At 44.4% G+C, this 25,464-nt stretch overlaps 1 protein-coding gene across 1 annotated transcript in view; it reads right to left on the reverse strand.

Annotated features, from left to right (window-relative positions):
• Positions 1–25,464, reverse strand: part of LOC143764960 (glycine N-acyltransferase-like) — a 210,773-nt gene that overhangs the window by 21,355 nt on the left and 163,954 nt on the right. The window contains exon 5 of the mRNA XM_077251111.1: positions 20,677–20,812. Coding sequence (XP_077107226.1) covers positions 20,677–20,812 — 136 coding nt within the window. The remainder of the gene's footprint in view (positions 1–20,676; positions 20,813–25,464) is intronic.

Raw genomic sequence — 25,464 nt, forward strand, 5'->3', positions numbered from 1 at the left:
TGTTACTTCCAACACTGATGTTCGGTACAGGGTACGTTCTGGGGCTGTAAAGCACATGGTCCAGTCTCACTAGCCAAGAGTCTGTACCACTGGACCTTTTTTGAGACCGCAAAGGATGACCCAACTCACGTTTGCCAAATTTGCACACAAAAAAAATCAGTACAGGCAAAAATTGCCATAATTCGACAACTACATGCATGAACCAGCACATGCGTGAGCAACATGCCTTGGTGTGGGAATCTCACTGCGCTAAAATGCCGAATAGCGGGCCTCGCCAACAACTGGCCGTCCCATTAACCACATCTGCTGCTTCTTCCTCCTCCGTCACCATGCCAAGTCTTCTCACACTGGTCTCCAGCGACAGAAACTCCACTTGTTTACCCACTATAGTCGTGGTGAGTTAGAACCCATCAGCTGTTACAGAAGTGGACATGACTGCTGTTTTTGTGCAACCAGCACAACACATCTTTTTCAATCCACCTTAACATCTCCTCCTGCACCTCACTCACAGTCTAGCAGTTTGTCCTGTTCTCTGTACTCCAACCTCATGGAAGTCTTCAAACAGAGGCTGGACAGACATCTGTCTGGGATGATTTAGTGAAAACTGCTTTGAGCAGGGGGTTGGACCAGATGACCCAGGAGGTCCTTTCCAACTCTACCATTCCATGATTCTATGATTCTCTCTCAGCACAGCAGCCAGCCCTCTGGTCCTTAGCTGCGGCCATGTACAAAAAATGTTTCCTCCTACACATGCGAAAGCTAAGAGCTGGCTCATGTTTTCTACTTGGTGGTACCAAAATTTCTCCTCCACTTTCCTGGCCTGGATGCGCCACTGCAGAAAGCACGATCGCTGTGTGCTTACTTCCAACGATAGCACCCCACAGGTCAAAGACTTGCATCGCTACAGAGGTCTTTCGGCGTACCAGTTAACTGTTTGATTTGCGATCTTCCAACACGGTGGAATTACACTCTGCACATGTTGCAGTGACTGTGGCAGCAGCAACAAGCCCTTGTACAGTATGTAATTTTGCAACATATCGTAACTCTCTTTTAATCGACCTCCCTCTTACCAAACTCTCTCCACTCCAATCTATCCTGAATGCTGCTGCCAGGATTATATTCCTCACAAACCGTTACAACGATGCCTCTACCTTGTGCCAGTCATTACACTGGTTACCCATCCACTCCAGAATCCAGTACAAAACTATTAACCTCATCTACAAAGCACTCCATGGCTCAGCACCACCCTACATCTCCTCCCTGGTCTCAGTCTACCACCCTACCCGTGCTCTCTGTTCTGCTAATGACCTGAGATTAGCATCGTCAATAATCAGAAGCTCCCACTCCCGTCTCCAAGACTTTTCACTTGCTTCGCCAATTCTTTAGAATGCACTACCCTGGTTAATATGATTAATCCCCAATCCCCACAGTTTTAAGCGTGCCCTAAAAAACGTATTTGTTCAGACTGGCCTACTGCCTCAACCTAACTATCCCTGTGTGGCCCATTAAAAAAAAAATAATAATCAGATTCCTGACGTCATTTTCTCATACACTTCATGCAGTTAATAGCCCTCTGTGTCTGTACTGTTACATACTTACGCTGTTAACTGGTTCATGCAGCTTTACATGAACACCCAATCATTACACTATGGCTGGTCAAAACAACGAAAGCAATTGTTACCATCCACCTCTCATGTCTCCCTTTTTCCTATAGATTGTAAGCTTGCGAGCAGGGCCCTCACTCCTCTTGGTATCTATTTTGAACTGTGTTTTTGTTACGCTGTAATGTCTATTGTCTGTACAAATCCCCTCTATAATTTGTAATGCGCTGCGGAATATGTTGGCGCTATATAAATAAAATTATTATTATTAAATTATTATTATTTGCATAACCTGGGCAAATAACGTGGTGCAAATCACGCTTTTAGAGTGGGCACAGATGAAGACCTTTGCACCCTTCTGCACAGTTTTGAAAAGACTGCTAAGATTTCAGTCATCTACATGCTGGATCAAACTTTAAATAGTCTGCCTGAGGAGGTGGTGAACCCAGAGGAAGATGCAGAAGCAGAGGAGGATGCGGAAGGCATAACAATATCTCCCTCATGGGAGGGTGGCTTACAGCAATTGAGAGAGGCTCATGGTACCAGACAAACTGCTAGTAGTGTTGAGCATTCCGATACTGCAAATATCGGGTATCGGCCGATATTCGCTGTATCGGAATTCCGATACCGAGTTCCGATATTTTTGCGATATCGGAAATTGGAATCGGAAGGGCCTATAGTGAAATTATGCAGTAAAATGAAGTGTCGGCGGTGTGTGGGCGGTGCGTGGGTGGAGACTGCGTGTGTGCGTGTGCGGGTGGTGTCTGTGCGTGACCGCGAGGCTCTCTGCGTGTGTGCCAGGGCTCTATGCAGCGTGCGGTGGGTCTCTGTGCAGGGTGTCTCTGTGCGGCGTGTCTCTGTGCGGCATGCGGGGGTCTCTGTGCGGCATGTGGAGGTCTCTGTGCGGCGTGTGGGGGTCTCTGTGCGGCGTGCGGGGAGTCTCTGCGGCGTGTGGGGAGTCTCTGTGCGGTGTGCGGGGTGTCTCTGCGGCGTGGGGGGGTCTCTGCAGCATGCGGGGTGTCTCAGTGCGGGCATCGTCCGATGGGACTACAAGTCCCATCGGACGATGCCTGCTACACTGACAGTGATTGACACATTAGCCAATGATGTTACAGTAGTAGTCCCATCATCCGGCTAATGTGTTGAATGAAAAAAAAAAATACTCCCTACATGCTACATACATACATGCTACATACATACTACATACATACTACATGCTACATTCATACTACATACATACTACATACATACATGCTACATACATACTACATACATACATGCTACATACATACTACATACATACATACTACATACATGCTACATACATACTGCATACATACATACATGCTACATACATGATACATACTACATACATACATACATGCTACATACATGCTACATACATACTACATACATACATACTACATACATGCTACATACATGCTACATACATGCATACATACATGCTACATACATGCTACATACATACATGCTACATACATACTACATACATACATACATACATTCATGCTACATACATACTACATACATACATACATGCTACATACATACATGCTATATACATACTACATACATACATGCTACATACATACTACATTCATACATGCTACATACATGCTACATACATACATACATACTACATACATGCTACATACATACATGCTACATACATACTACATACATACATGCCATACATACTACATACATACATGTTACATACATACTACATACATACATACATACATACATGCTACATACATACTACATACATACTACATGCTACATACATACTACATACATACATGCTACATACATGCTACATACATACATGCTACATACATGCTACATACATACATGCTACATACATGCTACATACATACTACATACATACATACATGCTACATACATACTACATACATACATACATGTAACATACATGCTACATACATACATGCTACATAAATACTACATACATACATACATACATACATGCTACATACATGCTACATACATACTACATACATACATGCTACATACATGCTACATACATACATACATGCTACATACATACATACTACATACATGCCACATACATGCTACATACATACATGATACATACATACTACATACATACATACATACTACATACAATACATTCATACATTACATACATGACATACATATAGACATACAGCACATTAAGCATAGATTACATACTCACTATTACTTGTCATTTTGATCCCCGAAGCCAGTGTCATCTGGAAAAAATATGAAAAAAACAAACAACCAATATACTCCCTGTCCGCAGAAATCCACGAGTGTCCCACGACGATCTCCCATAGAGAACGGCAGCAAGAGCTGTTGCAACCGCTCTCTAGTGGCTCCAGAAACACAATGACGGAGGAAGGTATTCCTCCGCCGCTGTAAAAAAAAGTCCCTAGTCTCACTTTATGGCATTGCTGTATGAGCAATTTTCCCAGGCAGCAATTGTCATAAAGTGAGATTTGTCCTAAGGTAACCTCAGTGATGCACTGCAGGAGCCATTGTCTCCTGTCAGTGTGTCACTGAGGGTCCTATAGAGCAGTGACATCACCCGAGATCGTCATGGGACACTCGTTATTAATTGGACTACGGCGGACAGGTAGTATGCGGTTTATTATTTTACGTTTTTTGCAGGCGCTGAAGTATGGTAAGTATGGTGAAATGAAGAATATTAAAATACTTTTTCCTAATGTGTGCGTGTTTTATTAACCCTTTCTTACTATTGGATTAATAACGGATAGGCGTCTTATTGACGCCTCTCCGTTATTAACCCGGCTTAATGTCACCTTACAATAGCAAGGTGACATTAACCCCATATTACCCCATATCCCACCGCTACACGGGAGTGGGAAGAGAGGGGCCAAGTGCCGGAATTGGCGCATCTTACAGATGCGCCATTTCTGGGGCGGCTGCGGACTGGTATTTGTAGCCGGGGGGGGGAGGCTATATCCATGGCCCCTCTCTAGGCTATGAATATCAGCCCGCAGCTGTCTGTGTAGCCTTTTAAAATATAAGGGGACCCCACGTAATTTTTTTGGGGGGTCCCCCTATTTTAATAGCCAGTAAAGGCTACGCAGACAGCTGCGGGCTGATATTCATAGCAGGCTACAAATATTGGCCCTCAGCCATCGGCTTTCCCCCTCTGGTGCAGAAAATTGCGCGGGAGCCCACACCATTTTTTTCCGTTTTTTTTTTGTGTTTTTTAAATTCAACGCTCATAAAGGCCTGCTTCACACTTGCGTCGGTACGGGTCCGTCGCTATGCGTCGGGCCGACGTACCGACGCACGTTGTCAAATTTCTGCACGACGTGGGCAGCGGATGCAGTTTTTCAAAGCATCCGCTGCCCATTCTGAAGTCCGGGGAGGTGGGGGCGGAGTTGCTGCAGCGCATATGCAGTAGAAAATGGCGGACGCGATGGACAAAAAAACTTTCACTTGAACGTTTTTTCGTGCCGACGGTCCGCCAAAACACGACGGATCCGTTGCACGACGGACGCGACATGTGGCCATCCATCGCGATCCATCACTAATAGTTACATAGTTATTAAGACTTTAAGTCCATCTAGTTCAACCCATAGCCTAACCTAACATGCCCTAACATGTTGATCCAGAGGAAGGCAAAAAAAAAACATGTGGCAAAGAGTAAGGTCCACATTGGGGAAAAAAATTCCTTCCTGACTCCACATACGGCAATCAGACTAGTTCCCTGGATCAACGCCCTATCAAGGAATCTAGTGTATATACCCTGTAACATTATACTTTTCCAGAAAGGTATCCAGTCCCCTCTTAAATTTAAGTAATGAATCACTCATTACAACATCATACGGCAGAGAATTCCATAGTCTCACTGCTCTTACAGTAAAGAATCCACGTCTGCTATTATGCTTAAACCTTTTTTCCTCCAGACGTGGAGGATGCCCCCTTGTCCCTGTCTCAGGTCTATGATTAAAAAGATCATCAGAAAGGTCTTTGTATTGTCCCCTCATATATTTATACATTAAAATAAGATCACCCCTTAGTCTTCGTTTTTCCAAACTAAACAGCCCCAAGTGTAATAACCTATCTTGGTATTGCCAACCCCCCAGTCCTCTAATAACCTTGGTCGCTCTTCTCTGCACCCGCTCTAGTTCAGCTATGTCTTTCTTATACACTGGAGACCAGAACTGTGCACACTATTCTAAGTGTGGTCGAACTAGTAACTTGTATAGAGGTAAAATTATGTTCTCCTCATGAGCATCTATGCCTCTTTTAATGCATCCCATTATTTTATTTGCCTTTGTAGCAGCTGCCTGACACTGGCCACTGAATATGATTTTGTCATCCACCCATACACCCAGGTCTTTTTCATTGACGGTTTTGCCCTGAGTTTTAGAATTAAGCACATAGTTATACATCTTATTACTTCTACCCAAGTGCATGACCTTACATTTATCCCCATTAAAGCTCATTTGCCATTTATCAGCCCAAGCTTCTAGTTTACATAAATCATCCTGTAATATAAAATTGTCCTCCCCTGTATTGATTACCCTGCAGAGTTTAGTGTCATCTGTAAATATTGAAATTCTACTCTGAATGCCCCCTACAAGGTCATTAATAAATATGTTAAAAAGAAGAGGGCCCAATACTGACCCCTGTGGTACCCCACTGCTAACCGCGACCCAGTCCGAGTGTGCTCCATTAATAACCACCCTTTGTTTCCTATCCCTGAGCCAGCTCTCAATCCACTTACATAAAATGAGAATAATGGGGATAGGGGAAAATATGTGTAACAACCTTTTGTGTGGCACCATATCAAAGCTTTTGAAAAGTCCATATACACTACATCCACTGGGTTCCCTTGGTCCAGTCCGGAACTTACCTCTTCATAGAAGCTGATCAAATTAGTCTGACATGAACTGTCCCTAGTAAACCCGTGCTGATACTGGGTCATTAGGTTATTCCTCTTCAGATACTCCAGTATAGCATCTCTTAGAATGCCCTCCAGGATTTTACCCACAGTAGAGGTTAAGCTTACTGGCCTATAATTACCGAGTTCAGTTTTTGTCCCCTTTTTGAATATTGGCACCACATTTGCTATACGCCAGTCCTGTGGTACAGACCCTGTTATTATGGACTCTTTAAAGATTAAAAATAATGGTCTATCAATGACTGTACTTAATTCCTGCAGTACTCGAGGGTGCATCCCATCCGGGCACGGAGATTTGTCAATTTTAGTGATTTTTAGACGCCGCCGTACTTCCTGCTGGGTTAAGCAGGTGACATTTAATTGGGAATTTTTATCACTAGTCATTTTGTCTGCTATGGGATTTTCTTTTGTAAATACTGATGAAAAAAAGTCATTTAGCATATTGGCTTTTTCCTCATCCTCAAGTCTATGGGAAAAAAACGCATCCTGCGAACACATTTGCAGGATCCGTTTTTTTCCACCAGATCCGTTTTTTTCCACCAATCACAGCCATGCCAATAGTTACATGCCTAACATGCAGAACAGGATGTGCCCACACTTCTAATGATTCGTCATTGGATGAATTCTGGCTCTTTGAATTATGAGAACTTCCGATTCCAGTATCCGATATACTGAAAGTATCGGAAATCTGTATCGGAATTTCTGATACCGCGAATATAGGCCGATACCCAATACTTGCGGTATCGGAATGCTCAACACTACGCCAAACATGTCTAGGTTTTTTTTATCTAAGTCGTGAAAAAAAATTCCAAACTTTGTTAAAAAAAAAAAAAATTGCTCCATTTTACGATACCCCTAGCATATCCATTTCTTCTGTTCTCGGATTGGGTGAGAGCTATTTTTTGTGCGCAAAGCTGACATTTTTAAAGATACCATTTTGGTGTAGATACGATCTTTTGATCGCCTGTCATTGCATTTTAATGCAATGTTGCGACGACCAAAAAAACATAATTCTGGAAATTTTACTTCCACTTCCATTTGTTACAGATTGCTACAGCCATGGAACCCGCTGGATCCTAGGTACCTCCAGCCATGGAGCTATGTCAATAGGTTACCTGTCTGAGGGATCAACAGGACAAGGTCACGACCTATCTGCATAACTTGTCTACTCGTATGGATTCCCTGATTTCTTCAACTATGTCCGTCTCTGCTACCGGCATCCAGGTATCTAGTTGCACAGCGAGTAAAGGTCCTCGCCTAGCGGCTCCCACCCACTTCCATGGTGACCCCTTTCAGTGTCGGGGGTTCATTAACTTTGAACTCCTGGGGCATATGTTTACTTCTGATCAGGTCAAGATGGGCTTCATTATGTCTCACCTTGCTGGAGAGGCCCTCACCTGGCTGAATCCGATGTGGGAGAGAGGGTTACTAATCTCCAGTCTTTTCTAGAAGCATTCCGCAGGACCTTTGATGAACCTGGTCATGCCACGTCGACAGCTTCGGCTCTTCTATGGCTACACCAGGAGGCTCTTACAGTGGCTCAGTATGCTGTTTGGTTCTGTACCCTTTAGTCTGAGTTATCCTGGAATAACGAGGCCTTGGTGGCTGCCCTCTGGGAAGGTCTTTCGGGAAGAGTAAAGGATGAGCTGGCGGGACAGGACATGCCTACAACTCTGCATGACCTGATTTCCCTGGCAGTCCAGACAGATCTGCGATTTCAGGAATGCTCCAAGGAGATCAAACGTGATAAGAGGCCCTACCATCTGCTTTCCAGCTCACCAAAACCTGTGGCCTCCCTGACTTCAACCTCCTTTCCTGAGGCTATGGAAGTGGATCAATTTAACTTGGCCAACCACCGCCAGGAGGTGCGACGCCTGGAGGGGAACTGTTTCTACTGTGGCAGTTCTGAGCATCTGATCCGCTCCTGCCCAAAGAAGTCGGGAAACTCCAGTGCCTAGGGTCTGTAGGAGGGGCTACCCTAGGTAAGGAACATCTATCACCATAACTGCAAATAACTATCTCCGTATCCTTCGGTATGGTAAAATTTTCAGAACTCTGTCACCTGGATTCTGGAGCCAATGGGAACCTCATTCAGCAGGCAATACCAGTCCAGCATCTTCCAGATCCGTTGCCGGTGACATCCGTGTATGGCAAACCCCTGACTGAGCCCGTTTGGCTCCAGACTGTGCCAGTGGAAGTTCGGGTAGGTCTAACGCATTTGGAAAGAATCTGTTTTTGTGTTGCCTGGTTTGTCTCACCCCTTGCTTTTAGGTCTACCCTGGCTTCGGATGCATGAACCATTCTTTAATTGGAAGACGGGAGAGGTTCTGCGCTGGGGGGACTCCTGCTCAGACCGATGTATCATCCCTGTTCAGCCTGTTCCACCTCCAGTGAAGCCTACTGCCCTGCCGGGTCTACCTTCCTCTTACTGGGCTTTCGCTGATGTCTTCAGGGAAAAAGGAAGCAGCGAGACTACCTCCGCACAGATCGTATGACTGTCTGATTGATCTCATCCTCAAGGGCGAATCTATCCTCTTTCGCAAGCAGAGACCCAGTCCATGTCTGATTACATCCAGGAGAACCTTCCCAGAGGATTTATCTGGAAGTCATCTTTGCCGGCAGGGGCAGGATTCATCTTCGTGAAGAAAAAAGACAGATTTCTACGGCCCTGTATCGATTGCAGGGGGCTTAATCAGATTTTGGAAAAGAACAGGTACCCGTTAACTTTTATTTCAGAGCTGTTTGATTGTCTCAGAGGGGCCAAGATCTTCACTAAACTGGATATCAGAGGGGCCTACAACCTGATTCATATACATAAAGGAGACGAGTGGAAAACAGCTTTTAACACCCGGAATGGACACTATGAATACCTGGTAATGCCATTTGGCCTAAGTAATGCACCTGCAGTCTTCCAGGAATTAATAAATGACATTTTCAGAGATCTGCTCTATTCTTTTGTTGTTTTTTACCTGGACGATATCCTGATCTTCTCTGCAGACTTAGCCTCACACCGGAGGCAAGTATGTCAGGTTTACAAAGACTCAGGGAGCACAGACTTTATGCCAAATCTGAAAAGTGCCTCTTTGAACAATCTTCTCTGCCTTTCCTCAGTTATATAGTTTCGTCCACAGGACTGAAGATGGATCCGGAGAAAGTGTCCACCATCCTCAAGTGGCCTCGCCCATCCAGGCTGAAAGCTATACAATGGTTCCTGGGATTCGCCAACTACTACCGTCTATTTATTCCACACTTTTTTCACCCGAGAGGCACCCATCTTGGCTTTGACCCGGAAAGGTGCAAACGCCAAGGATTGGACACCCGAGGCAGAGGAAGCTTTTGTTTCTCTAAAACAGGCCTTCTCTTCCGCACCTGTTCTCCATCGACTGGACTCTGATAAGCAATTATTGCTTGAGGTTGACGCTTCTTCCATAGGTGCTGAAAGTCAGCTACCAGTCGTATGGTCACCTGTGGGTTTTTCTCCAAGGTTTTTTCCACTTCTGAAAGGAACTACTCCGTGGGAGATTGGGAATTGTTGGCAATCAAGTTGGCTCTGCAAGAGTGGCGACATCTCCTCGAGGGAGCAGTCCGTCAGGTTGTCATTTTCACTGATCATAAAAACCTCGCTTATCTCCAATCCGCTCAGAGGCTGAATCCTTGTTTTTTTCCTGATTTAATTTTGGTTTTCATTTTTGTCCAGCTGACAAAAATGTTAAAGCCGATGCACTCTCTAGAGCGTTCTTACCTCCCGATTCCGAGGAAGAACAGCAACACATCATCAAGCCGTCCATGTTGGTGCCCATAGACTCAGCTAATCTTGCCCGACTTCCCCCGTGAAAGACTCTTGTGCCCACTTTGGACCGGAGTCGTGTCCTCTGGTGAGGTCACTCTTCCAAATTGGCCACCACACTGGTCAGAAAAAGACTCTGTAACTCCTCTCCTGTTATTACTGGTGGCCCACCACCGGAAAAGATATCCTGGAATATGTCATAACCTGTCCTTCATGTGCCCACAACAAGACTGCTAAACACCTGCCCTCTGGGCAGCTGTTACCTCTTTCTATTCCTGCAGCTCCCTGGCAGCACATCGCGATGGACTTCATTACGGATCTTCCCATCTCTTCCGGTTGTTCCGTTTACTGGGTAGTGGTGGATCGCTTCTTGAAGATGGCCCCCTTAATTCCGTTACCCGGTCTTCCGTCTGCTCCTGAGCTCGCTGACCATTTCATACAGCACATCTTCTGTCTTCATGGGTTTCCTCTCCACATTGTGTCCGACATGGGCATCCAGTTCACCTCCAAGTTCTGGAGAGCGGTTTGTAAATTAGTGAAAGTGGAACTGGACTTTTCTTCTGCATACCACCCTCAACCCAATGGGCAAGTAGAGAGGATCAATCAAATCTTGAACGGATTCCTGCATCACTTCATCAATGCGCATCATGATGACTGGGTCAAGCTGCTGCCTTGGGTGGAATTCTTGTATAACAATCAAGTAAGTGAATCCTCAGGAAGATCTTTCATATTGTGTTTGGATTCCAACCCGGGATCCCTCTTCCCATCTCTGGGTCTTCAGGTGTTCCTGCAGCTCACACCTTTACAGAGGAAATCTCGAAAGTGTGGAGCGACACCAAGGTCGCTTTGGAAAAGGTCTCACAACTTATGAAGAGGCATGCGGACAAAAGATGCCTGGATGCTCCAATCTTTCGGCCCGAAGATAAGGTGTGGCTCTCCTCCAGGTACATCCATCTGAAGGTGCCCTCCTATAAACTGGGTCCTCGCTTCATTGGTGTTTTTGAAATCTTGAAACAGATCAATGCAGTCTCCTACAAATTGAAATTGCCTGCTTCTTTACGTGTGCCTAACTCTTTCCGTGTTTCCCTCTTCATACCAGTAGTTTTGAGCTCCTTCTTTAAGGACACAGGTTCCACCCCTGATCCTGTCAGTGAGGGGATGTCTTTGAGGTAGAAAATATCTTGGCCACTAAGAAAGTAAGGGGTAAGACCTATTATTTGGTGGATTAGTGGGGCTTTGGTCCCGAGGATAAATCATGGGAGCCTAAAGAGAACATCCAGGTCCCTCTCCTACTGAAAAGATTCTACGCTAGCTTGAAAAAGAGGGGGCGTTAAGAGGGGGATACTGTTACACCCGGTCCTGGCAGGACTCCCGCTCTGTGCCATCCCCACCATCCTGCTGCAGCCCCTGCTTCCTCTCTTCCCCCTGCTTCCTGGCGTGTGGCCAGCAGGTCCTCGGGTAGAGTGCTTAGGTCGTGTGTTGTGAAATTGGATTTTGGGCTCCCCCGGTGGCCACTGGTGGAATTGAACTGGTGTGCATCATCCCCTCTGTTCACCTGCTTCCATCAGGATGTGGGAGTCGCTATTTAACCTTGCTCCTCTGTCACTTCCATGCCGGTCAACATTGTAATCAGAAGCCTTTCTGTGCATGTTCCTGCTGCTAGACAACTCCCAGATAAGTTGGACTTTAGTCCTCGTTTGTTTTTGCATTTTGTTCCAGTTCACAGCTGTAGTTTCGTTTCTGTGTCTGGAAAGCTCTTGTGATCTGAAATTGCCACTCTGATGTTATGAGTTAATACTAGAGTCTTAAAGTAATTTCAGGATGGTATTTTGATAGGGTTTTCAGCTGACCATGAAAGTGCCCTTTCTGTCTTCCTGCTATCTAGTAAGCGGACCTCAATTTTGCTAAACCTATTTTCATACTACGTTTGTCATTTCATCTAAAATCACCGCCAATATATGTGGGGGCCTCTGTCTGCCTATCGGGGAAATTTCTCTAGAGGTGAGCCAGGACTATATTTTCCTCTGCCAGGATTAGTTAGTCCTCCGGCCGGCGCTGGGCGTCTAGGGATAAAAAACGTAGGCAACGCTACCCGGCTACTGTTAGTTGTGCGGCAGGTTTAGTTCATGGTCAGTTTAGTTTCCATCCTTCCAAGAGCTAGTACTTATGTTTGCTGGGCTATGTTCTCTTGCCATTGAGAACCATAACAGTCGTGCACATGCGGGCTCCCGGTCTCTTAAAGACACAGCTTTTCAAAAAGTACTTTTGACCAATAGCGTGTTAGTAATGACTATTTCTAGCCCCTCTGCCATAGGGAGAGTGCCGGAGCAACAAGTATCCTCTGTTGCTAGCTTATGGTTTCGGCTAGTGTGTGCTTCAGCTTCTGAAGTGTTCTGCCAGTGCTCCGCTTACTCTGTTTGTCTCCGCAGACTTTCAGCTTACTGTTACCTGACTATCCTGGATGACGACCGTTCTGTCTACGCGAGTTCTGTTATATCCCGCCATTCTGTCATCCGTACCTCTGGACAACGTCAGTACCACCAGTGTCAGCTCCATGACATCTGTCAACCCTGCTTGTCAGTCTGTCCCGCTGGGACAGATGCCACATGTTCGGGGTCTAACTGGAGGTAGCACCTGTGTCCCCCAGGCATTCCATTCTGACCCTGTTCAAGGGGACTTACCATGGGTGTCTGGAGTTCACATAGTCATGCCCCCTTCAGAACCCCCCGGACTGTGGTCTTGAGGTTCTACAAAAATATCAATAATAAATGAATGTGAACTTCACCGCCTGTGCCTCCGCTTCCATTCATTACATTCATCTGTTACTAACGTCATACAGAAGAAGACATCTCACTTTCAAATTGCTTGTACCATCTTGTCTGTTATAGAGGCCTAATCCACAGGCATAAAAAAAAATTCTGTTACTAACGTCATAATTTAGGGGACATCTCACTTTCAAATTGTAGCATCTAGTCTATGCTATTGAGGCCTCATCCACAGGAGCAAAACAAATTATTCTGTTACTAATGTCACACAGTAGGGGACATCTCACTTTGAAATTGTTTGTAGCATCTAATCTATTATAGAGGTCTGATCCACAGGTCCCCCAAATTCTTCTGTTACTAACGTCATACGGTAGGAGACATCTCACTTTCAAATTGTTTGTACCATCTAGTCTGCTATAAAGGACTAATCCACAGGCACAAAAAAAATTATTCTGTTATTAATGTCGTACAGTAGGGGACATCTCACTTTCAAATTGTTTGGAGCATATCTTCTTTGTCTTACAGGCCTCATTCACACTCAAACAATTCTGTCTTCTGTGACTAACACAAATCAGCACACCATATTTCACCTTGTAATTTACTGCCGCTGAAATTCAGCTGTTTGCAGAGCTGGTGCAGAGTTTTTGTGGCTAATACTGTGCTCCTATCACATTATCTGAGCAACATGACTGGGAAAAAGCGAGGCCGTGGTGGAAGGAGGATTAGGCTTGGTGTTCAAGGTGTAAGTGGGGTAGGTGGTAATGTTTTCAAAAGCGCTTGTAAACCAACAACGTCACGTCCTATGCAAAGACAACTGACAACTTCTGTTACTGGGTGGGTGACTCCACTACATTTCTTCGGCAGACGCACAGCAGTATGCCTTGTTGATGATGCCCAAAAAGAGCATGTGCTCCAGTGCCTGGCAAGCACAGCTTCAAGTGGCCTCTCCTCCTCTTCCTCAACATCACACACAGTACAGTTCACAGAGGTGGCACCCAAATTACCCTTGCTTCCCCCCCACTTCCCAACTCTCCAACCGTACAACTGACTGTAGGGAACCACAGATGGGTGAGCCGAAGAGCTGTTCACACACTCTATGACATGGTCATCAGAAGTGTACGCAAAAGCTTCACAGAGTCAAGAGGAGGAAATCTGCACCGATGCCCAAAATCTTTTTAGCTTGGATCTGGGGCAGGATGAAGTAGGGTCCGAGCAGTATCCTGATCATCATCATCATCTGACGTTAACCCCAGGGGGATGGAGGTGATCCAGATGAGACTCAGATATCTGAGGCTCACACATGCTGTACTGTACTGTCAGGGTAGGAAGAGGAGGAGGGCGACTCCAGCGGTGAGGAATGTGATAACAAAGAGGATGATGATGATGAGGTGGTAGATCCCAGTTCGCGTGAACATAGAGGGACAGCTGAATAGGTCATCTGAGGAGAAAAGCAAGGAGGTTACGTTGCGCCGTACGTCACAGTCACGAAGTGATGCAGGCACGACGAGCAATGCATCCTCAGTCAACTGTGGCTGTAACCAGCAGAGTCAGTGGATCTGCAGGTTACAGGGGTAGCAAGTGTTACCTATCCTGGGCCTTTTTTGACATTGCAAAGGATGAGCCAACTCACGTAATCTGCCAAATTTGCAAAAAAATTTGAGTAGAGGTAAAAAGTGCAATAATTTGACTACTACATGTATGAACCTTCACATGCGTAATCAGTATGCGTTACACTGGGAATCCCACTGCACTAAAATGCAGACCAACGGACCACAACAACCTTCAGCCGCCCCATCAATCGCATCTGCTTCTTCCTCCTCCTCTGTTACTGTGCCAACAATTGAGATGCAGGTCTTCGACCGCAGAACCTCTGGTTGTTTACCCGCTCCAGTCACTCTGACTGAGAGCCTGCCATCAGCTGTTACGGACATGCCTGTTGTTTTTGACTGATCTCAGAGAACAAGCACACCACAGCTTTCTCAATTCACTGTAACATCTCCACCTGCACCTCCTTCATGGTCCAGCAGTTTGTCCGGTTCACTGTACTCCTCCCACGGTACCGCAGTTATCGTCACGTAAAAGATTGTTTCCTCCTGCGCATGACAAAGCCAAGAAGTTGAACTCCACCATCTCCAATCTGTTGGCCACGGATGGCCGTTGCAGTCCCCCTGTACCAATTGCCCAGTCGCCATTACTTTTCTCAGAAAGTTGTGCCCGTGCTACACCAGCATGTCGCAGACAACATCACCATTACTTGACTAAATCTATGTCTGCCAGAGTGAATTTCACCACAGACACTTGGATGGGTAAGCACGGCCAAGGGCATTACATCTCATTGACTGGGCACTGGGTGACTCTGGTGGCTGTGGGGCAGGTGCTGCTCCACAAGACTTTGAATCCCCAAGGCTTGCAGGGCAAACCTCTACATTTAACACTTTCTCCACTGCTTCTGCCTCCTCTTCTATCTCCTCTAGGGCCTCCACCTGCGTCCTCAACCTCTGCCTTAATGAGACACACGTTTCAACAGTGCAGAGCGAATCCCCACCAGCTCCATACTGAGCAGCCAGATCTCACCGCAATCAGGCAGTGTTAAAATTGATATGCCTTGGAGATCGCAGTCATACAACTGAAGAGTTGCGGAAAGCTCTCCAGGCCAAGTTTGAGCAATGGCTGTCTCTGCTGAACCTGCTTCCAGGGAAGGCCATGTCTGATAGCGGAGCAAATCTGGTGGTGGCCCTACAGTGAGGTAAGCTCACACATGTTCCTTGCATGGCTCACGTCTTCAACCTAGTGCTACAGCGTTTTCTCCACCATTATCCTGGCCAGGGTGAGCTGCTGCAGAAAGCATGGAAGCTGTGTGATCACTTCGGTTGTTCACACCCCTCAGGTCATTGACTTGCATCGATACAAAGGTCTTTGTTCATGCCAATTGACAGGTTATCTGATGTGCCGACATGGTGGAATTCAACTCTGAACATGTTGCAGCAACTGTAGCAGCAGCAATGAGTCCTGACGCAGTATGTCATGTTGTATAGCCTGGGCCAATGTAGTATGAACGTGGCGCATATCACGTTTACGGAGTGGGCACCGATTAAGGACCTCTACATCCTTCTGCACAGTTTTGAAATGGCTACTAAGATAGTTAGCGCTGATGACGCTGCTCTCAGCATCACTATTTTGGTCTTCTATATGCAGGAGCAGGTTTTGAATAGCCTGCGGGAGGAGGTGGTGGTCCCAGAAGTAGAGGAGGAAGCAGAGGAGGATGCAAAGGGATAATATTGTCTCAAAGTTCCATTCTGTTGCCACACAGGAGGGTGCCAAGGGAGGGTGGATTACTAAGATCAAAGGGGGCTGGTGATAACAGACAAACTATTAGTGAAGGTGCAAGATCAGAGAAACAAAAGGAGGAGAAGGTGATGGGTGAGTAAGTGTCAGGAGATGAAGAGGGTAACCCTCTCCTCTCTGTTATTCATGGTTGGTGGGAGGGGACGGAGGAAAGAAACATCAGTGTTACCCAACCACCAACACAGCATGGGCTTGGACCTCATGGTAGAGCCTTACATATGAGTGCCTTCTTACTGCACTATCTGAAAATTGATCCCCTTATAGATATGATTAGAAATAGTGCTGACTACTGGGTTGCCACTCTATTAGATCCATGTTATAAAACCAAATTTTGCTAGATGCTTCCTGCCCTCAAAAGGGACCCACGAATGCTGGAGTATCGAAACACACTTTTACACAACCTTAAGAGAGTTTTTCCCCAAGAAAGCAGTGAAGCGCACAGTTTGCATTGCAGCTCTAGACTTCCAACCTTCGGCACGTCAATTCATCAATGCCAAAACATTAGCAGCAGCAGTAGTGTAAGTGGAAGAAGCCTTTTCTGCGAGTCATGTGACACTTTTTTTAGACCAGCTTGTGCGCCAGCACAACAGAGTCTTAGTCTCACATGTGGTGAATGAATGGAAAGGATGGGCAGGAGTATCTAGAACGGAATATCAATACCATCAGGAAGGGTTTGGACTTTTTTACATTTTGGTCTTCCAAAATGGATGAGTGGCCTGAGCTCGCCACACACGCCTTGGAGGTTTTATCGGGCCCGGTAGCCAGCGTTATCTCAGAATGTGTCTTCAGCACTGCTGATGGTATCCTGACGGATAAGCATAGCCAGCTGTCCCCTGAAAGTGGAGACCACCTAACTTTCATCAAGATGAACAAGTCATGGATCTCCAAGTACTTTTGCACCCCAATTGCAGACTGTACAGACTAGGCGATATTGCATTTTTTAGTATGCTCCATTAATGTCGCATAACTGCACTCTGTGATATCTTTAGTGTGGCTTCTGTGCCTGCTGTTGCTGCTGCAGGTATTAGCACAAATTTGTGGAAATGTGAACCGTTATTTTTGGTCTACATCTACTGGGTTGGCTATAGTGGAAAACGTGTCGGTCCCAATTATACAATTTTTACTCTTATAAAATTCATGCCACTTCTGTGGTGTCAGGTCCTCATTTTTTAAATTTGAAAACTCCTGGTTGGGTGTCCATCTGCTGGGTTGGGTGTAGTGGAAAACATGTCGGTCCCTATTATGCTATTTCTACTGTGGTGAAACTGATGCAACTTTGGTAGTGTCTGCCAATAATTTTTGGAAATGTGAACACTCCTGGATGGGTGTCCATCTGCTGGATTGGACGTAGTGGAAGACTTGTCAGTCCCTATTATACTATTTCTACTGTGGTGAAAATGATGCCACTTTGGTGGTGTTTGCTAATAATTTTTGGAAATGTGAATACTCCTGGTTGGGTGTCCATCTGCTTGGTATGGTGTAGTGGAAGACTTGTCGTTCGCTTTCATACTATTTCTACTGGGGTGAAAATGATGCCACTTTGGTGGTGTCTGTCAATAATTTTTGGGTACATTCCTGGTTGGGTGTCCATCTGCTGGGTTGGGTGTAGTGGGAGACTTGTCATTCACTATTATACTATTGCTACTCTTGTAAAATTTATGCCACTTTTGTGGTGTCAGGCCCTAATTTTTTAAATTTGAAAACTCCTGATTGGGTGTCCATCTGCTCGGTTGGGTGTAGTGGAAGACCTGTTGGTCCCTATTATACTATTTTTACTGTGGTGAAATTGAAATCATTTTGGTGGTGTCTGCCAATAATAGCTTTTGGGGCCCTTAGAAGGTGTTGTGTGTGCATTTGTTTTTTCCTCCCATTGACTTGATTGGTGTTCAGCTGTGTTCGGCGAATATTGCAAATTTGATGATCATAATCCCAACCAAACATTGAATAATTCACATATCTCTACACAAGAGTACTTTCGAAGCAGTGACCTCTTCAGATATAAAACCGTAAATTAAAAGAATGACAACCCAATTACTTCTGGATCTCTCAGAGGATAAAATTGTTGTTGACGCCACAAAACACCAAAAACATTTTACTTATCCAAGAGAAATAAGCCTTTCTTTCCAATCTTTTTACATACAGAAAAAACTATTGGCTTTAACAAGGAATTCAAAAGGACTTCCCGCTCCATACAACTCCATTCTCCCCTTCAAACACTTATCTAAGTCAACCATACTAGCTAGGAAGTATTTCCAAAGCATCACAAGGGAACTCATCCCCACTGGAGTTACATAGCAATGGTCTGCTATTCTTGATATCCATCAAGAAAATAAAACCTTCTCAATCTTATCCCCAGAAGAAAGACAGCAATTGTTGAAACAATTAAATAATCAACTCTATTCAAAAAATCAAATTGTGTTTCCTACTTAATTGGATTATAATATCTAATGGATTACAATTGACTTCATAAACAATTTTAATATATCTGTGCTAATTACATGACTAGTGAACGCTTTTGTTCAAAAGTATAAGTCTTCATTCTGGAAAACCATACTTACTGCTATGAGATTACAATTCACATTTTTGATTAATAATTTAAAATCCACTCCAAGTTAGTACTCAAGGAACCTCAGAATCAAATTTTCTACCCCGCACTGTTCATCTTGACCTCAGCAAGACGACATAGCGCAACATTTAAAGCAAATCTTCTTTCTGTTTTCTTACTAACAATTTATTTTTCCTAATCTACAGGTTATTTTAAACATGATAAAATGTAATACTGTAAAAATTGCTACATTTTAAAAGTTAATAAATATAACGGTGTTAACGGTGTTAAAAAAACAGGCTTCCCTTCTCTAAGTTTTACTTTATTTGCATTACTTCTTCTCCCTTCCTCCTTATTAAAGTTCAATTTCCTATTCCCTTCCATTCCTTTTTTCCCATTCTTTCTTCAGGGAATATAGTGCTGATTTTCTTATGTTTATTTATTTTTTAATAGAAATAATGAAATAATGAATCCCTACCTATTTTACTTTTCCATTTTTAATTTTGTTACCCCCTATGTATTTTAAAACCCTAATAAAAAGTACTTGTGTAAGGAGGAAAACAGGGCTGCAGGTGCCTGCATCATGCTGAGTCCAGAACTGGTGAGGCGGCGTCCCATGTTGCCCGGAGGAAAGAATAGGGGACATGACAGGCCCCATGACTCGGGAAGAGGGGGTGTGACTAAGCCAGGCAGTGAGGACAAAGCATGTGAAGAAACAGTTTCCCGCTGGCAGCGCGAGCAGCATGCAGCCGGGTAAGCAGCGTGCTCCGTCCCCTGAGCTCCGGTGCCGCGATGTGCTGCACTGTTTGGTCCCCGCCGCCTCCAGCGGGACCACTGCAAAGAGAAGTGCCGTGCCCTCAGTAGCTGCCAGAGACAGAAGTGCCGTGCGTCCAGTGACTGAGTAATTTACACATGCAGGGGAGAGAAGGCCGAGTACTGATCAGACATTTGCTGCCTAACCTGCCACTTGCTTCCCACCCGTTTACCTTTGACTCTGAGAGTGCCGCGGCCTTATTTGCTTCGGCCGCACGTGCTTATGGACTAGAGGCTCAGTGGAAGGTACCGGAGACTGTCCGCTGCTGCCAGAAGACGGACCATTGCTTAAAGAACCCCATCTGAGGACATCGCCCGACCGTTGCCGCTTCAACAACCCCCTGTGGGATCATCTGCTGCAGAGTACCATACAGGACACGATAAGTTCTTGCATTGGACTGTTACTGTTTAACCGTTTGCTCCCTTACCATTTGCCCCTTAACCATTAACCTCTCTGCGAGGAGTGAATACCCTGTTTGATTAAAACTGTTATACATTGTTAACCTTTGCTCTGCCTTCTGTCTGTCACTGCATCCCGCAACCTGCTTACACTTGAACAAGAGGAGTGCATTTTCATACGACAAGTATTGCCAGGTAATGTTATAACAGTTTGATTGCAGTTAAGTGGGTAGAAGAGTTGCAAATCCTTATCCTTAATACCATTTTCATCATCATAAAAACCATGGTGGTGCCTGTATTGGTGATGGCAGAGATACTGTACATACAGATGACTTAGAAACAATAGAAAACACAACCATGGTTTTTATCCTCATCATAATGGGCACCTGTGCCACCATTAGCACCACTCTACTAGCCATGATACATGGATTATCACACAGCACGTCTTGTACCTTATTTCTCTCATCTTCTCCAGCTTTTCACTCTCTAGTCCATCTCTCATATGTAGCAGATGACTTGTGGTATGCATGTGGCTGCCATGTTTGGAGCTGACCTCTTGAAGCACATCAATCAGTGATGGTTGACACCCTGTAAAATGTAATTATTAAGATGTAAAATGACAAAAATAATATATTAATGTAACGATTTTTAAGCAACAATGTAAGGCGGCCAGGGTGGTAGTCGTGGCAACTGGCTATATATCACTTTGGCAGCATGATTCGCACAGATTCTCAAATCCTGCACTTTCCCTGTCTTCTGGGCAGATTCCGATTCTTCTGTATCCTCTCTTTCTTTTCTCAAAGCAATCCCTGCTGTTTCTGTGGACCATCCCTGTCCCATCTGCACTTCCTTCATCACCAGCTCCCTGACGTCCCCTCATCCGGCTCCAGTGGGAAGAGGTGCCAGGAACGCTATCACATTTGCTTCCATTCCAGTCAAAGACCCTTGGATCTGTCTTGGGGATGGTTCCGCTGAGCTGGTGCCCGTCTGCCCTGTTCTCCAGCCTGGGGCCCCTTTCTGCCATGGCAGCTCTATCCCCATGGCCTGTAGCTGTCTTTACACTGCATGCACCCTGCCCTGGGTAGGCTGCCCAGGCTTCTGTCTGTAATCAGGAAGAATCCTAATTATCCTTCTTTACTCTGTGCTGTTTCTCCCCTTTAGTTAACCCCTGCGCTGCCTACCTCCTACTCTATTCTATGCTGTTATCTATCGCTAGTGTGCACCCATCTATTCTAGCCCTGCTATTGTTCTACACTATCCTATATCCTATTCTAGCCCTAATCCTATAAACAGCACACATTAAATACATTTGCATTACAGTATATAAACATTACATCACATTTCACAACAATAATAATGAGGTGCCGCATGTAACCATGCAAACAACGTCCAGTAGAGAGGAGGCACGCGAGGGTCCCCACCACCTCCTTACAACAATACTAAGCATTACACTACAAAAGGTAAACTATACATATAAGGGACAGTGGAAAACATACCACTAACACTGCAGCATAGGGCCATTGCCATCTTAATAGGGTTGTTTAGGAGTCAATGAAATAGTGCAGATTTTGGGGGGTAACATTTCCACTTAGGTTTTGTCTGATATTAAATCGTACTCAACTGAAGTAAATGGGGTTGAGGTTCAATACCAGATACAATTTGTAGACAAAAGGGCTGTTGATTCTTGTTAAAAGGGTTGTTCACTACTGAGTAACCCCAGCTTAATTACTCCTGCAGCAGCGTTGTTCTAGCGATGACATTTTCGCTATTCCCGAAGAGTGACGTGAGTTGTGTCACATGCCGACTGCAGTAAATGAGCTGTCGGTTCCTCAATATTCCCTCAGGGCAGACATCGACTCTCACAAAATATTAAAAGATGCAGCTGATGAGTGGCCTCTCATTGGCTGCAGCCTGCCTGTGATCCAACAAGTCATGTGACTCTCCAGGAACAGTGGCGCTGATATCGCTGGAACATCGACACTGCAGGAGGGGAGTAGAGATTGCTTTTATTTTAATTGAGATCTTGAATTCATTAACGCCTTAAGGACCAGGGGTATTTCCATTTTTGCTTTTCCATTTTTTGCTCCTCTTCTTCCCACGGACATAACTTTTTTATTTTTTAGTCAAAATTACCATATGAGGGCTTGTTTTTTGAACTTTTGAACAACACCATTGGTTTTACAATGTTGTCTACTTCAAAATGGTAAAAAAATGGTTAAAAAAAAGTGCGGTGAAATTGAAAAAAGTGCAATGCTATACTAGTTTTTTGTTTGTCTTTTCTACTAGGTTCACTAAATGCTAAACCTGCTATTATGATTCTCCAGGTCATTCCAAGTTCATAGACACCAAACATGTCTAGGTTCTTTTTTATATAAGTGGTGAAAAAAAATCCAAACTTTGTTAAAGAAAAATAATAAATTGTGCCATTTTCCGATACACGTCTCCATTTTTCAGGATCTCGGGTCGGGTGAGGGCTTACTTTTTGTAAGCTGAGCTGACGTTTTTAATGATTCCATTTTGGTGCAGATGCGATCTTTTGATCGCCCGTTATTGCATTTTAACCCCTTTCAGAAGCCCCGCTTTGATGCAGGCTCCGGCGGTGAGCCCAAATCAAAGCCAGGACATGTCAGCTGTCAAACGCAGACAGCGTCATTCAACCGGCGCTTCCGGCCGGGCGGCCGGAAATGAGCGCATCGCCGACCCCCGTCACATGATCGGAGGTCAGCAATGCTTCAGCATTGTAACCATAGAGGTCCTTGAGACCTCTATGGTTACTGATCGCCGGTAGCTGTGAGCGCCACCCTGTGGTCGGCGCTCACAGCACACCTGCATTTCTGCTGCATAGCAGCGAACATCAGATCGCTGCTATGTAGCAGAGGCGATCGCATTGTGCCAGCTTCTAGCCTGCTATGGAGGTTATTGAAGCATGGCAAAAGTAAAAAAAAAAGTAAAAAAAAATGTGAAAAAAATAAAAAATATATAAAAGTTTAAATCACCCCCCTTTCGCCCCATTCAAAATAAATCAATAAAAAAATCAAACCTAAACATATTTGGTATCGCCGCGTTCAGAATCGCCCGATCTATCAATTAAAAAAAAAAGCATTAACCTGATCACTAAACAGTGTAGCAAGAAAAAAATTCGAAACGCCAGAATTACGTTTTTTTGGTCTCCGCGATATTGCATTAAAATGCAATGAAGGGCGATCAAAAGAACATATCTGCACTGACATGGTATCAATAAAAATGCCAGCTAGGCACGCAAAAAATAAGCCCTCAACCGACCCCAGATCATGAAAAATTTAAGCGCTACAGATATCGGAAAATGGCGCAATTGTTTTTTTTCTTTTTTAGCAAAGTTTGGAATTTTTTATCACCACTTAGATAAAAAAGAACCTAGTCATGTTAGGTGTCTATGAACTCGAAATGACCTGGAGAATCATAATGGCAGGTCAGTTTTAGCATTTAGCGAACCTAGAAAAAAAGCCAAACAAAAACCAAGTGTGGGATGCACTTTTTTTGCAATTTCACAGCACTTGGAATTTTTTTCCTGTTTTCTAGTACACGATGTGCTAAAACCAATGATGTCATTCAAAAGTACAACTCGTCCCGCAAAAAATAAGCTCTCACATGGCCATATGGACAGAGAAATAAAAAAGTTATGGCTCTGGGAAGGAGGGGAGCGAAAAACGAACACGGAAAAATGGAAAATCCCAAGTTCATGAAGGGGTTAATGCAATGTCGTGGTGACCAAAAAAACATAATTCTGGCGTTTTGACATTTTTTTTTCTCGCTGCGCCGTTTAGCGATCAGGTCCTTTTTTTTATTGATAGATTGAGTGATTCTGAATGCGGCGATACCAAATATGTGTATGTTTGATTTTTTAAAAAATTGTTTTATTTTGAATGGGGCGAAAGGGGTGATTTGAACCTTGATATATTTTTCATTTTTTTTTATATTTTTTGAAAAAAATTTCTTTACTTTTGGCATGTTTCAATAGTCTCCATGGGAGACTAGAACCTGCCATAACCCAATCGGATCTGCTACATACAGGTGATGATCAGATCGCCTGTATGTAGCAGAATTACTCACTTGCTATGAGCAACAACCACCAGGCGGCGCTCATATCAATCCGACAGTGACAACTATAGAGGTTTCCAGGAGACCTCTGGTTGTCATGCCGACCCATCAGTGACCCGAGGTCATGTAACACAGGTGCCGATGGGAGGAGGTAATGATGCGCTTCCTGCATGTACATGTTAAATGCCTCTTTAAGAGTTTGACAGCGGCATTTAACAGTTTAACATCCGCCCAGAGCCCATGTCAGCTGATCAGATCAGCTGTCATATGCCAGAAAAGGTGCGGGCTTCGGGGATGAGCCTGCACCAAACAGTAGGAGGCGTCAAATGACAGACTATGTCCATCATTGAACTTTAAGGGGTTAAGCTTGAAGGAAAAGAAAGTTATGTTTTTTCTTATCTCTGGCAATCCTCTTCGGAGAAAAATAGTAATGCTTCATGTCATAAATGATATGAAACCGTAACAGACCATGATAGTAATTCCCATGCTTTTGGTTAATTTGAAACTGGAATATGCCTAGGAACATGTTAGGCATTGTCATATTTGACATGCCCTTGCCTGAGCTACTAGTGCCACTGCATAGGTCAACCGTTAACTATTTTGATCTACACACTTACCCCTGAACTATAATTTTCCCTGATGTGGCCTATGAGGAAAAGGTTTGGGTTCACTATTGCAGGGCCACACTTGGGTACTGCCCTTGTTAGGTCAGGCGTCCTGCATTTGCACACAACAGGGTCTATAGGAACCAAACTATATTATTGATCCCTGTCACCTATATTGCCTTCCAAGGGTGATCTCCAGTGAAATGGGTGAGATCCTCCCAATTTTTTACTGCACTGGTTCGTCTTAAGCGCTTTTTGTATGTCTATGTCATATATTTGTTTATTGGTGTTTTAAGTTTTTAGCCCTCATACATTAAAAGTTAAGTTTTATGATTTCTATGCTATGCACCATTGATCCATGGGAAAGGTCCAGAGTGATCATATTAGCTACATTTTTAGTTTCTATTATCTCAAAACAAATCCAAAAACAGAAATAACTACTGGACATGTGAACATAACCTTAGCCTGCCTCTATTTTATCCTTGGTTTCTCTTAAGACCTGATAACTCATAATAAGATATTCTCTTATGACAGTCAGTGTAGAACTGAAATGTACAT

Source organism: Ranitomeya variabilis, chromosome 4, assembly GCF_051348905.1.
Source record: "Ranitomeya variabilis isolate aRanVar5 chromosome 4, aRanVar5.hap1, whole genome shotgun sequence".
NCBI lineage: Eukaryota > Metazoa > Chordata > Amphibia > Anura > Dendrobatidae > Ranitomeya > Ranitomeya variabilis.